Genomic DNA, 15,094 nt, shown 5'->3' on the forward strand with positions numbered 1-15,094 from the left:
AATCAGAATATCGTCCTGTAACAAAGTGTCGAGCGTTATTAATTACAATTTTAATCATATTGAATTGCAAATCTTTAAGTTTTATGATATCAATATGACATTAAGTTGTTATATACAAGGAACTACATTTGTTTACAACGTTGCCTAACACCACACACAATTCACTTTCGATATCAAACTATCGAGTCGATCACGAGGTGCACAATATTTGCTTCTTTGTTATAATATGTGGTTATTTCGTGACGAAATAACAAAGATTACTTGGATTTAAGATAATTATATACATTAACATTTTGAATGTTGAAAGTGGCACCAAAGAATTGTGAGGCAAAGTTGTTCGAACTAGAGAAAGACATTTGCTGGTGAAGTGACTGGGTGGGGCGAACATCAAGATCAACTTGTTCGACGGTAGACAGTGGTTGTCTAGGCTGCATTTCGGCCATAGTTTCGGTGCATGAAGGTGAACAAGAGGAATCTGTTGGATTGTAACATTTACTGGACTGAGCAAGAATAATCACTTTTGCTGCTGTTCAACAGATATGTTGGAATAATTGGTTATGGACTGGACATTTTTGTTCCCTGTTATGGCCATGGTTTCAGTGGGTGGAATGTTTGAATTTCGAAGTTTTTGGACCAGTAATTTGCGAACTGAGTGGTTCGTTATTCTCTTGTGCTTGAGAAAGCCGGCGTCTTTTGCCATGCCCATGGCCTTCAGCATCTGACCTAACTTGTTGACACCCAATTGTTGACGCAAGAATCACCGGGATGCAGTGTCATTTGTGCGTATTGCCAGGTAGAAAAGATGCTTTGAAGAAAAATCAGATGGACGCATATCCGAGTACAGCTTGTAAATGAACACAGGATTTCTTGGTCCAGACGATTGTTTTCTACGGTCAAAGGGGAGCAACTCGAACTGACTTCTTCAAAGGGGAGCAACAACAACAGAACCTATTTGCATAGTGTTAAATTTACCTAATACTAGGTTTTAATGACAATAAATGACAAAAAACTCCTTTTTGCTACTTTCCTTTGTTTTAAGGTCATTAAGATTGACAAACATTTGAGATTGTTTTTATTATTGATGCACTTGGCAAATACAGGTGACGAGGTGCGTGGGAAAAAGTAGTCCCGGTTCGGCAGTTGATGACGTCATTTCGTGCCATTGATTATAGCCTTGCCGTTGATTATAGATGAAATTTAATCAACGGGGCTTTAATCAACCGATTTCGCTGTAAAAGTGGGATAAATAGAGAATAATAGGTTAGTGTTGATTATAGATCAGGTTTATCATGCGAGGCTTAGAAAACAAAAAGCACGAGCCTTGGCTTGTTGACGCAAGAACCACTGGGATGCAGTGTCATTTGTGCGTATTGCCAGGTTGGAAAGATGCTTTGAAGAAAAATCAGATGGACACATATCCGAGTACAGCTTGTAAATTAACACAGGATTTCTTGGTCCAGACGATTGTTTTCTACGGTCAAAGGGGAGCAACTCGAACTGACTTCTTCAAAGGGGATCTACAACAACAGAACCTATTTGCATAGTGTTAAATTTACCTAATACTAGAGGTTTTAATAAAAATAAATGACAAAAAAAACACGTTTTTTGCTACTTTTCTTTGTTTTAAGGTCATTAAGATTGACAAACTTTTGAGTGTTTTTATTATTGATGCACTTGGCAAATACAGGTGACGAGGTGCGTGGGAAAAAGTAGTCCCGGTTCGGCAGTTGATGACGTCATTTCGTGCCATTGATTATAGCCTTGCCGTTGATTATAGATGAAATTTAATCAACGGGGCTTTAATCAACCGAATTCGCTGTAAAAGTGGGATAAATAGAGAATAATAGGTTAGTGTTGATTATAGATCAGGTTTATCATGCGAGGCTTAGAAAACAAAAAGCACGAGCCTTGGCGAGTGCTTTTTCGTTTTCGTGCCGCGCATGATAAACCTGATCTATAATCAACACTAACCTATTATTCTATTTATCCCACTTTTTTATTCAGTAAACCTTTTTATTTTAACAAAATTAGTTTTCATGAGTGTTTGTCGTACTTTGATAATGACTGTAGTGTAACCAAGATCAGTGTATTACTCCGCGTTCCAAAAATAACCGCTGATCAAATTGTCATTTAAAATAATCAGAATATCGTTCTGTGACAAAGAATCGTGCGTTACTAATAACAATTTTATTCATATTGAATTGCAAATCTAAAAGTTTTATAACATTAATATAACATTTAGTTGTTCAATACAAGGAACTACATTTGTATACAACGTAGCCTAACACCACACACAATTCACTTTCGATGTTCAAACTATCAACTAGAACACGAGGTGCAAAACATTTGCTTCTTTGTTGTAATATGTGGTTATTTCGTGACGAAATAACAATAACAACTTGGATTTAATCTAATTATTCACATTAAAATTTTGAATGTGGAAAGTGGCACCAAAGAATTGTGAGGCAAAGTTGTTCGAACGAGAGAAAGACATTTGCTGGTGAAGTGACTGGGTGGGACGAAAATCAAGATCAACTTGTTCAACGGTAGACAGTGGTTGTGTAGGCTGCATTCGACCATAGTTTCAGTGCATGAAGGTGAACAAGAGGAAGCTGTTTGTTTGTTACATTTACTGGACTGAGCAAGAATGTTGGAACACTTTTGCTGCTGTTCAACAGATATGGTGGAATAATTGGTTATGGACTGGACATTTTTGTGCCCTGTTATGGCCATGATTTCAGTGGGTGGAATGTTTGCATTTCGAAGTTTTTGGACCAGGAATTTGCGAACTGAGTGGTTGGTTATTCTCTTGTGCTCGGGAAAGCCGGCGTCTTTTGCCATGGCCTTCAGCATCTGACCCAGCTTGTTGACACCCAATTGTTGACGCAAGAACCACTGTGATGCAGTGTCAATTGTGCGTGTTGCCAGGTAGAAAGGGTGCTGATCTGAAGAAAAATCAGATGGACGCATATTCGAGTACAGCTTGTAAATTAACACGGGATTTCTTGGTCCAGAAGTGCCGAACATCTTGGGAGACACTTTTCTTATGTCAGCGATTTTCTCTCCTGTGCGCGTTTTCGTTTGCCGCTCGTTTAACTCGAGATACTCGACACCATTCCAGTCTACACGGAGGCGGACGTCTCCCCACCTAACAAAATACAAGAATCTTAATTTAATGTCAGATATGAACAATAATGAAATACAGCATTTAAGTTGAAGCGATGTACTTAGTGAATGGGGTGAAAAAATAATGAGAAAAATTGATACATATTTTGTGTGTTTGTGTGTAAAAATGTTTCTTACCGCAAATTGTATTGCTCCGTTGTACCTCGCAAGCCAAAATGAAGGCAGTTGTTCAACCAGACTGTATTTAACAAGGCTTTCGGAGACTCCATGCCAAGGATCCCCTTCTCCCAGAGCAGATCGATGTCGGTATCACTCAGCGGATGGGCCTCCCTAGGACGGTTTCCCATACCCTAAATTGGTGATTTATATTTATTATACTGTTTCATTTAACTTTTCGACTATATTTTTTAATTTAAATTTATTTTTTGAGTATTCTATCTTTCGTAGGCTTACAGTATTACTTTTAATGTGCCTTTTAGACTTTTATTTATTAACTGCAACTTTATGTCGACAGGGTATTAGTTTAGTACAGACTACACTTGGGATTTTTTCCCAATTTTGTCATAAATGATACGTTTTCTGTTGAATATGTTATTTTTGCCAAATTTCTTTTAGTTATAACCGTTCATCTCAATTTTACCTGTTTCTTAAGACTTTTTTTCTTTGCATTGTAGGTGTCCCTTGTGAGTGCAAATTGGGCTCCAGTCCCTGTCATGACTGAACATCCATAGCGATGTCGTTTCAGGTACCTGTCAACACTAGCAATGATGCCACGGAGGGAGCTTGGTTCAAAATCTGTGCCATTTGACTTTTTAAGGGACAACAGGAAAGTGGCCAAATACTCATCAAGAAGAGTTGGTTCTATGTGGTGGATTTCTTTTGATTCAGCTTTTGACATAAGAAACCTTTTAAATTTGTTTATGTCAGACAAGGTCTTCGATACAGTCTTTTTATTTTCATTTTGGACAATGAAATCACCAACATCAGTGAGGTAAACATCTAAGAACTCTTTATTCTCATGCAGATCTAAAGTTGGGGGGAAGACATTGCTACTGGATGGTGCGTTACTACTGGGGCTGGTTTCATTTTCAATGGTCAATTCAATTTCATTTGTGAACAAAATAGATGGATCAAACCCATATTGTTCCTGGAACTGGCTTAGTGTTAATTCCACTTCAGTTGCTTGTTGCTCATGTTCATTATTTAATTCATCCCAAGTTAATGAGAAATTGACTTTGTCAAATTCGTCAGACATTTTGAGGGGTTTACGATTTCGCAGACGATTGTGTTCTATAGTCAAAGGGGAGCAACTCGAACTGACTTCTTCAAAGGGGAGCAACAACAACAGAACCTATTTGCAACATAGTGTTAAATTTACATAATACTAGAGGTTTTAATAAAAATAAATGACAAAAAACACGGTTTTTTGCTACTTTTATTTGTTTTAAGGTCATTAAGATTGACAAACATTTGAGATTGTTTTTATTATTGATGCACTGGGCAAATACAGGCGACGAGGTGCGTGGGAAAAAGTAGTCCCGGTTCGGCAGTTGATGACGTCATTTCGTGCCATTGATTATAGCCTTGCCGTTGATTATAGATGAAATTTAATCAACGGGGCTTTAATCAACCGATTTCGGTGTAAAAGTGGGATAAAACTCTTTAATGAGCGTCATCGAACGCTGTGGATTTTAATTTCTTTTTCTTGTGTCTAAAAACTGCGCGAATGTCTATTTGGTTTATGATGATAATGCATAACAAAATATGATATCTGTATGAATATTCCATTTGCGCTTTGTGGACTTAAAATTTTTTTAAGGGACTGTCCAATTGATTAGTTTACTGAATTTAGAAGGCTATTATTTTGAGATTAATTAATAACATTCGTTAATTTGAACCATATCCAACTCAACCTTTTGGTAAAAACTACAAAACTAAAGAGCAACAGCCAAATTGTATTACGACGTAACGCGTCTACCTTGGGAAATCCCTTTCTATTTGTATTTCGCGCTTCGTGTCACGTGATTCAGACACAAACAAACAAAATGGCGGAGGCTTCGAAATCTACAATGAGCGAACCAGTAAGAAAATATGGTTTTATTGATTTAATAAAATATAATTTATTAAGATTCCGATCTGATTTTATTTAATTCAACAAGATGAGTTTATCTGCCGTTGAATGGTAGCGAATTGTTGGTCTTTACCTTGCAATTCGATGCTAAATGTCGCTGGTTTACAAATTAGACGATAGTAGACGACTCCAATGTATGAACATGAGAATCAATTTAACGTATTTTTATTTTATGATTTTCTCGTTTTGACTTTCGAATTTTGTGTAGTTTATTTTGCAATGTACGTTTTTCATTAACTTTTAAATTTTGCTATTAGAAGCCAGTGGATTCTTCCACAGTAAATTCGTACCCAGATCCTAAAGCACAAATAAGTCAGTGTATTTGTGTTTATGTTTTTTTATTTAGGCCAAAACAGAGGGAGAGATGAGAATAAGTTAACGCGTGAGACAGCCATCTAAGAGAATGTTGTTGTATTTTCAGGACACAGATTCAGTAAGTTCATTTTAATGCTGTTGTGTGTACACATTTTAATTATATGCCAGTTATTTGATATATTCTCCCACCTGGTCAACCGGAGGGGTATAGTGAATTATGTATATCTATTTGTGACCAGCCGAACTAAGAAGAAATAATAATATCACCCTTGTCCGCTCTGTGTTGATAAATGCAGGTTTGACTATAACCCATTATGATTTACAAGTTAGAACTATTATTGTAAAGGCCTGAGAGTTGAACAGCAACCTTGGCTTAGTATAGTAGGACTTTTTGCTTTTCTTCACAATATCTAGGTCCGAAATCTGTGGATGTAGGCTGTGGTTGCAAATAACATGTAGTAAATCAAGAAATGCACTATAACTCATGTGATTAGGTCATGACATTGACATCATGTTTTTGTCATTTTAGGGTTACTCTTTTTGCTCTTATTTATTAGATTTTCTGCATTACTTGGTTTTTATCAAATGCATAATGTTTTATTTGTTACACTCAGGATTCAAGTCTACAGAAGGGTAAAGAAAAACGTCCTGCCAGAAAGATCCAGAAAGTTGATACATTAGCAACAACAACTAAGGGGATACTCGAACACCAAAGCACGTCTGACGATGTAAGACTTGCTTTTATTTGATGATTAAGTGCAGTTAGTGAGTTATATTTTATACTTCTCATTCTAACATTTAACCTCATCTTTTAAGTAATTCACCTGGAACTAAGTGGGTGCTTAGATTAAATTTTTGTTTATTTCAGCATAACACTTTTATAAATGATCACAGCAGAATATTTGCACTAATTATACTTCATATCTTTATAAGGTTTTCTTGGAAATACAAACTTGTAACAAACTTTCACTAGCTGATAAAGTTGGAAGTCCAAACTTCTACATCTTTTTCTGAAGAGGTGTTATTTATTTATATCTTATTACTTGGCTATTTATATTTGTTGCATTGCAATATGTAACTTCTGGATGTTTATTTATATTTAGGAACCTGTTCTGGCTTTTGTTCCTTCAAGTTCTGATGAGTCTGAAGGAGAACCACTCAGTGAGAGAGAGGTAGATCTAACTTAAATAATTTGAATTAGTAATTTACAATTATTTATAAAATCATAATTTTACTGTTTCCTCTCTGTGTTTTAGAGAAACATATATGCATAGTACTGAAAATGTTTCTTGTTGAATAATCAATAGAGTGGTATGGCTGTTTTAAATCCTAAAAAGTCAGTTCATGCATAATCATAAGTGTCAGTGCTGTTTAAAATGCATCTTTCATTTATTTCGCTCCTTCGTTTGTCCGTTCATTCATTTACAGTATTATATGAAAACACATTCTATGTAGTCCATATGATATGAAGTTACTCGTAAGATAAACTTGAAACAACAACATACCTGAAATGCATACCTTACATCTTTGTATATGTTTGGACATGCTTATTGAAATTTAATCATGTATTTTTTTCAAACATGTCATGTTAAATCTTTTTTAGGATGATTTAAGAACCAAACGAAAGGGAAGGAAAAGAGGAAGTAAGAAAGTGAAAGGGCGCTGTTATGACCATGAAGAACAAGAAAGAATTCTTGAATATAGAAAAGAACAAGAACGAAAATCTAAGGTTTGTTTTTCGTGTTTGTTGAAAATATAGACAGAAGAATTCAATTTTAAAGCTTTTAACAGATTAATAAGCATGCATGTAGATTGGAATAATAACAATACATAATTAAACAATCTGTTGATCATTATGTCTCCCCCATTCTTGCCCTCAACTTTGGAAAGGTAGCACTGTATTAAGTATAATTTCAGTATCACTGAAGTCATTTCCAATAATGTTATATGCCTAATAGTTATTTGTTCACCATAAATTCTGCTCCTTACACCTAGTTTGTTTGAGACTCTAATAGAAAACTGGCCATTTTGCTCATGAAGAACTTTGTGAGGGAGACTTATTTTTTCACAAAAAAACTGCAAGTTATTGTTGTGTTCACTTCCCTAAAATTTTCTGTGGCAATGTAGATTTTTATTTAAACATTGTCAAAAACAAAGCTTTTTTGCACCGACTCACTAGAATTTGCTTAAATATCATTTAGTGCTGTCTTTTTATTTTGATATCAAGTCAATACTTTATTGAGGGTACATTCTGAAATAATCATAAGTTTATTTCATGTGGTCATATTTTTACCCTGAGGATTTTATAATTGATTTTCAGTGACAGTTATGCACTAGTTATTAATATCCAATCTCTCAAGATCAGTTAATGTTTAGGGTTAATTGATTACTTTTGTGTTATACTGATTCTTGAATTTGGTACTGAGTTTAACTGTGTAATTTCAGGAAATAATTGAAAGTCTTACAGTCACCGAAAGGAAAGAATTTAGATATTGCTAGAATTTTATCAAAAAGGAAAGAGAAAAAGGAACAAGACCTGTGTCCAGTCCGGAGTGGTGCTCTTGTCACAGATGCCCACAATACGAGAGAGTGGAAGATCGAGTTTGCTGTGAGATGGTCCCAGAATTATGCTCAAGTCAAAGACCTGTGAGTAAGATTCATGTAGTATGAGTTTCTGTAACTGAATATCTGAAGTTTTGCAGCGTCATATTGGTTTATAACAAGGGCTAAGTAATGGGTCAATAATGTTCCACCATGCAAACCTATTAAATATCCCATCTTAAAAATTAATCCTGCTATAAAGGCAATTTTGTCATTTGGGAAAATCATTTACTGAATCATTTTTGGCTTATTAAAATGAATTTCAGCTAATGCCAACAAAGATGCTAAGTTCTAAGACATTGTGTAGTTGTTTCTCATCTTGCTATTTTATTCAATACAATTTATGTTTTTACATGAGTAAAGAAAGGAACTCTTTTTTTTGCTTAAAAATTGTTAAGTTTGCATACCATTTCAATATTTTGTACTCCATAGATATTGCATTGATACCATCAACACCTTTCCACCCCTTTATATGAGTCGTGTTCTTAGAAAACTGGGCATAATGCATGTGCGTAAAGTGCAGTCTGTACAGGCTAATCAGGGACGACACTTTCCACCTAAATTGGATTTTTGCTAAGAAGAGACATTTTAACGAAAAATGTCATAAAAGTGGAAGGTGTTGACCCTGATGAGCTTGTGTGGACTGCACAGGTTACTCTGGGATGACACTACGCTCATGCATTATGTCCCGTTTTCTCAGAACAAGGCTCATAAAGTCTAGTGTGCTGTCTCACTGACTGCTGATTGGAGTTACATTTGCAAGAAATTTATAGTAAAATCTGCAATAATTTCTTTGTAGGAGATGACTCTATTGATGCTGGATAGGATGACCCTCTACAGTCAGCAGCAGTATCGACAAGATGTGTTTTCCTTTTATGCAGAGACACTAGAAGATGTCGATAAATCTTTCAGACATGCTGCATACAGACAATTTACCATCTTAATGCATGGGAAACTGACTGCTGGAGACAGAAGAACTGTCCCAGCATGTTGTGTTAAATTAATAAGGGAGAAGTTTCTTAGTCTTTCAGGCCAGTATACAGGCTTCATACCAGGTGAAGGCCCAGTGTTCTAACAATTTTGCATATTTATGCCCCTTTTGAAGAAGAGGGGGTTTATTGTTTTGCACATGTCGGTCCGTCCACCAGATGGTTTCCAGATGATAACTTAGGAACGTTAAGGCCTAGGATCATGAAACTTCATAGGTACATTGATCATTATTGGTGATCATGACTGGCAAATGACCCCTATTGATTTTCAGGTCACTAGGTCAAAGGTCAGTGACTAGAAACAGTAAAACGGTTTCCGGATGATTACTCAAGAATGCTTACGCCTAGGATCTTGAAACTTAATAGGTAAATTGATCATGACTGGCAGATGACCTCTTTAGATTTCCAGGTCACTAGGTCAAGGTCGCAATGACTCGAAACAATAAAATGGTTTCCGGATGATATCTCTAGAATGCTTATGCTTAGGATCATGCAACTTCATAGGTACATTGATAATGACTGTCAGATGACCTCTTTAGATTTTCAGGTCACTAGGTCAAGCTCACAGTGACTCGAAATAGTAAAATGGTTTCCTGATGATAACTCAAGAATAATAAGGCCTAGGATCATGAAACTTCATGGGTACATTGATCATGACTGACAGATGACCCCTATTAATTTTCAGGTCACTATGTCAAAGGTCAAGGTCACAGTGACAAAAAAACGTATTCACATAATGGCTGCAACTACAACTGACAGCCCATATGGGGGGCATGCATGTTTTACAAACAGCCTAGTTGCTATTCTTTTTCATTATCAGACATAGAACTTTCTTAGTTTTGATTATTTTTTGTTCTGGCTCCTTTTTTGAAACATTTTTATTTATGCAAATCATTTGAATTATGCTTAATCATTTGAATTTTTCAGTTCTATGCATTTTGTTTTGAAATACCAATTTGTGTGAAATGTGCTAGTTTATTATTAAAACTTGCACAGCAGTTTACATTTGTATGCTTACTTTGGTGTCATTTGAATGAAATGCCATGAGTACTCTGGATTGTAAGATGAAAGAAATAAAAGAAGCAATGACATATTTCTTAAGAATACTATGTAAATAAACTAATTGAATATCAAAATTCATTTCTTGTATACTTATTTTATTTTCTTGTTTGAACTTAATAGTTTGATTTTTACACTTTTTAGCTCACCTGAGCACAATGTGCTCATGGTGAGCTTTTGTGATCGCCTTTTGTCCATCGTGCAGCGTCTACATTTGCCTTGTTAAAACTCTACAGGCCACATTTATTGTCCAATCTTCATGAAATTTGGTCAAAAGATTGGTCTCAATGATATTTTGGAGGAGTTCGAAAATGGTAACGTTTGCTTAAAAAGACTGTTCATAAAAAACAGTCAATAGTGTATTACCTGTTTGTATTCTGATTTTTTATATCTTTTGCTTGTATTTAATTTTAAGTTTGCATTTTGATTTTTTAGCCGGATTTTTTTCGAAAAAATCTCGGCTTATAGATTGATGTTGTCGGGCGGGGGGGGGCGGGCGGGGGGGGCGGGCGGGCGGCGTGCTCGAAAATGTTAAAGTTCTTATTTCATGGTATAACTTTGGTATGCTTGGACCTAGAGTCTTCAAACTTGACATGAAGGTTGGCCAGGATTAACAGATGACCACTGGTCATTTCAAGGTCATTCATTTGAAGGTCAAGGTCACTGTGACCTTCAATATAAAAAATGTTAAAGTTGTTATAACTTTGGTATGCTTGGACCTAGAGTCTTGAAACTTGACATGAAGGTTGGCCATAACTAGTTAGTAACCACTGGTCATTTCAAGGTCATTCATTTGAAGGTCAAGGTCACTGTGACCTTGAATGTAAAAATGTTAAAGTTCTATTTTCATGGTATAACTTTGGTATGCTTGGACCTAGAGTCTTCAAACTTGACATGAAGGTTGGCCAGGATTAACAGATGACCACTGGTCATTTCAAGGTCATTCATTTGAAGGTGAAGGTCACTGTGACCTTCAATATAAAAATGTTAAAGTTGTTATAACTTTGGTATGCTTGGACCTAGAGTCTTGAAACTTGACATGAAGGTTGGCCAGAACTAGTAAGTAACCACTGGACATTTCAAGGTCATTCATTTGAAGGTCAAGGTCACTGTGACCTTGAATGTAAAAATGTTAAAGTTGTTATAACTTTGGTATGCTTGGACCTAGAGTCTTGAAACTTGACATGAAGGTTGGCCAGAACTAGTAAGTAACCACTGGACATTTCAAGGTCATTCATTTGAAGGTCAAGGTCACTGTGACCTTGAATGTAAAAATGTTAAAGTTCTTATTTCATGTTATAACTTTGGTATGCTTGTACCTAGAGTCTTCAAACTTGAAATAAAGATTGGCCAGTACTTGAAGATGACCACTGGTCATTTCAATGTCATTCATTTGAAGGTCAAGGTCACTGTGACCTTAAATGTTAAAATGTTAAAATTGTTATAACTTTGGTATGCTTGGACATAGAGTCTTCAAACTTAACATGAAGGTTTGCAAGCACACTTAGATGACCACTGGTCATTTCAAGGTCATTCATTCTAAGGTCAAGGTCACTGTGACCTTGAATGTAAAAATGTTAAAGTTCTTATAACTTTGGTAGGTAAAAATGTTAAAGTTCTTATTCCATGTTATAACTTTGGTATGCTTGTACCTAGAGTCTTCAAACTTGTTGTTCATGTATATGCATGCATTCAAAACATAACACAAGGTTTGCTCATGCCTTGAAAAGTACTTACATTTCATTTTGACCTTTGAACAATATTTCAGTAATTTAAGTATTGCATTGACAAAAACACGAAAGGTACTTTCCTGTCATTTAAATCAAAAATCCGGCTTCAATGCGGTCATCTCCGACCGCGGAACTCTTGTTTTATTATGCCCCCCTTCGAAGAAGAGGGAGTATGTTATTTTGCTCATGTCAGTCCGTCCGTCCACTGAATGGTTTCCGGATGATAACTCAAGAACGCTTACGCCTAGGATCATAAAACTTCATAGGTACATTGATCATGACTCGCAGATGACCCCTATTGATTTTCAGGTCACTTGGTCAAAGGTCAAGGTTACTAGAACCAGTGAAATGGTTTCCGGATGATAACTCAAGAGCTTACGCCTAGGATCATGAAACTTCATAGGTACATTGATAATGACTGGCAGATGACCCCTATTGCTATTCAGGTCACTAGGTCAAGGTCAGTGACAAAAAACGTATTCACACAATGGCTGCCACTACAACTGACAGCCCATATGGGGGGCATGCAAGTTTTACAAACAGCCCTTGTTTATTCTTATTTCGAGTCATTTTGTTTCACACTTGATATTTTGTAAGATTAGGTTTCTTAAAATACATTTCAAACTATGACATGCTAATGCATGAATAAACATTTCGAAATCAATAAAAAAGCAACAAGTTGCTGTTGAAAATTTGAAAAATAGTTTCTTATTATTGTTCAACCATGTTTTGTATCTTGTGTGCTTTCTTTATGAAGTAACCTGTGCAGACCGTCTACATTTTAGCTCGGCCGAGTCTTTCATATCTATTAAATTGATATACAATTGAGGTATTTTATTCAGTGTGATAAGAACTTGTTGGCCCATGCATGGAAGTTTGATTTTTTTTAACAAATTTTGTATTATATTCATCTGGTGTCAGAAAATGGATCGAACTCAATACATACATATAGAAATGTGACAGGAGTTGGTTCGAGTGTATGATGCTGGCATTTAATTATTTAGGTGATTTGCCTTTCAAATGAGTTTGGCCATTAAAAAGTATTAAATGTTAATGTGTAAATAGAACACTGAGGCATATCTGGATACACTATCACATTCATAGTTTCGATAATTAAAGAAGAAACTACTCTCGAGGTCAATTATAAGAGGCTTAGAGACATTGACTACAATGGTTTATTAAATACAGGCTATAAAGAAGACAATGAAAAACACATATCAATAATCAAATAAAAAACGAAACTTTTTGTAAGAAAAATTGTGTTCTTTATATGTGTAAAAATGTATGGATAAAAATCGCACAAAATATATTAAAAATAAACAAGATGTGTTTGTGAAACACAATGTCCCCCTATTATGACGTTTGACCTTGAAGGATGACCTTGACCTTACCCTTCACCACTCAAAATGTGCAGCTCCTTGAGATACATATGCATTTCAAGTATAAAATTGCTAGCTTCAATATTGCAGAAGTGACATTACATGAGCAATTTTGACCCATATATTTGACCTTGAAGAATGACCTTGACCTTTCACCACTCAAAATGTGCAGCTCCATGAGATACACATGCATGCCAAATATCAAGTTGCTATCTTCAATATTGCAAAAGTATTCATAAAATAAGCGATTTGGGCCACATATATTTGACCTCTGACCTTGAAGGATGACCTTGACCTTTCACCACTCAAAATGTGCAGCTCCATAAGATAAACATGCATGCCAAATATGAAGTTGCTATCTTCAATATAGCAAAAGTTATTGCAAAATGTTAAAGTTGGCGCAAACGAACCAACAAACCAACCAACCAACAGACAGGGCAAAAACAATATGTCCCCCACTACTATAGTGGGGGACAAAACAAAATATTTTATGCTAAATTCAATATTAAATCTTCCTGAAAAATGTCATTGCATTGTACAACCAAGAGCATTTATTATTTATTACATAATGTAAGGATTGTACATTTTCAAAACACTTCTAAAATTATATTAACACTAAAGATGTGAAACTTAATAGTTATCTAACAAAGATAACTTCTGCGTCAACTTCAAATGAATATCAAACACGTCTTGTGCAACAATTCATTTTTTTGGCTTTTCTCAATCTAGAGACATGCTGATCACTAAGTATCGATGAAGGTGGAGGGGTGACAGGGGCTATAGTGGACCTACTTCTTTCGGGGTCTTCAGACAGCTGTTCACATTTGCCACTTATTCTTTTCTTGCCTATGGTGAATTCATTTGTAACTTCAGTGATCAAACCCGTTATGTATGTATACTCCTTGGGTTTTCACATAGGTCTTGTGCTCCAATTACCAGCAGCTTTTGAGTGCACTCTTTCCCCTGAAAGATTGTTTTATAACTGACATGATGTTTGGAAAAATGAAATGACAATTGCTAAATCAAAACCGAGAATTAAGATCTATAGACAATATATATGCCATAATATAAAACTACTGATTCAGCGCATACTTGGAAAAATGAAATGACAATTGCTAAATCAAAACCGAGAATTAAGATCTATAGACAATATATATGCCATAATATAAATTTACTGATTCAGTGCATACTACAGTAGTTATTTTATGCCAGGAGCATTGTTTGCAAAATGTATACTTATTATTCATATCACACGAATGTGTCAAATTTGAGCTTAAATACATCATGTTTGTAAATTCAGTTGAATTGTTAATAACAAAAACTTTCAATAAGTAAACATAAATCTGTAAATTGATCCTTACAATTCAAAATTTAATACAAACAGGAAATGTGTTTCTGACAAAAACTATCTCCCCTACTGCGCCACTTTAATTTTTTGTTTATAATTTGACAGGTTCAGATGAGCTCTTTAAAGCTTATTACTTCTCTTGAATTTGTTTTTTTTTACCTTTGACCTTGAAGGATGATCTTGACCTTTCACCACTCAAAATGTGCAGCTCCATGAGATACACATGCATGCCAAATATGAAGTTACTATCTTCAATATTGCAAAAGTTATGGCAAAATGTTAAAGTTTGACGCAAAAAAACAAACAAACAAACAAACCAACATACAGGGCAAAAACAATAATATAAATACCTCTAATTTCCTTGTTTGTCCAACAAAACAGGACAATTCAAGTGTTTTGAATAATCTATTGCTGCT

General features: G+C 35.3%; 1 protein-coding gene and 1 long non-coding RNA gene across 2 annotated transcripts; one reads left to right on the forward strand and one right to left on the reverse strand.

Moving 5' to 3' along the window:
• Positions 1–3,122: 3,122 nt before the first annotated feature.
• LOC127852690 (uncharacterized) lies at positions 3,123–4,111 on the reverse strand. Its single transcript, XM_052386640.1, has 3 exons — positions 3,767–4,111; positions 3,329–3,476; positions 3,123–3,148 (listed from the first exon to the last, which is right to left on the reverse strand). Exons 1-3 carry the CDS (start codon positions 4,022–4,024, stop codon positions 3,123–3,125), a joined length of 432 nt encoding a protein of 143 aa, XP_052242600.1. The 5' UTR covers positions 4,025–4,111.
• Positions 4,112–6,667: 2,556 nt separating this feature from the next.
• On the forward strand, positions 6,668–10,648 carry LOC127853143 (uncharacterized). Its single transcript, XR_008036503.1, has 4 exons — positions 6,668–6,744; positions 7,176–7,301; positions 8,018–8,218; positions 8,973–10,648. It is a non-coding gene; the product is annotated as an uncharacterized LOC127853143 (long non-coding RNA).
• Positions 10,649–15,094: the final 4,446 nt, after the last annotated feature.

The sequence above is a fragment of the Dreissena polymorpha genome, chromosome 12, assembly GCF_020536995.1.
Source record: "Dreissena polymorpha isolate Duluth1 chromosome 12, UMN_Dpol_1.0, whole genome shotgun sequence".
NCBI classification, from domain to species: Eukaryota; Metazoa; Mollusca; class Bivalvia; order Myida; family Dreissenidae; genus Dreissena; species Dreissena polymorpha.

Bases quoted from the DNA above. Each gene is read 5' to 3' on its own strand.
- LOC127852690 (XM_052386640.1), bottom strand. From the start codon at position 4,024: ATGTCAAAAGCTGAATCAAAAGAAATCCACCACATAGAACCAACTCTT. The intron at 3,477-3,766 runs GTAAAATTGAGA...TCACCAATTTAG, and splicing joins AAAAAAGTCTTAAGAAACAG to GGTATGGGAAACCGTCCTAG. The intron at 3,149-3,328 runs GTACAACGGAGC...GTATTTTGTTAG, and splicing joins CCTTCATTTTGGCTTGCGAG to GTGGGGAGACGTCCGCCTCC.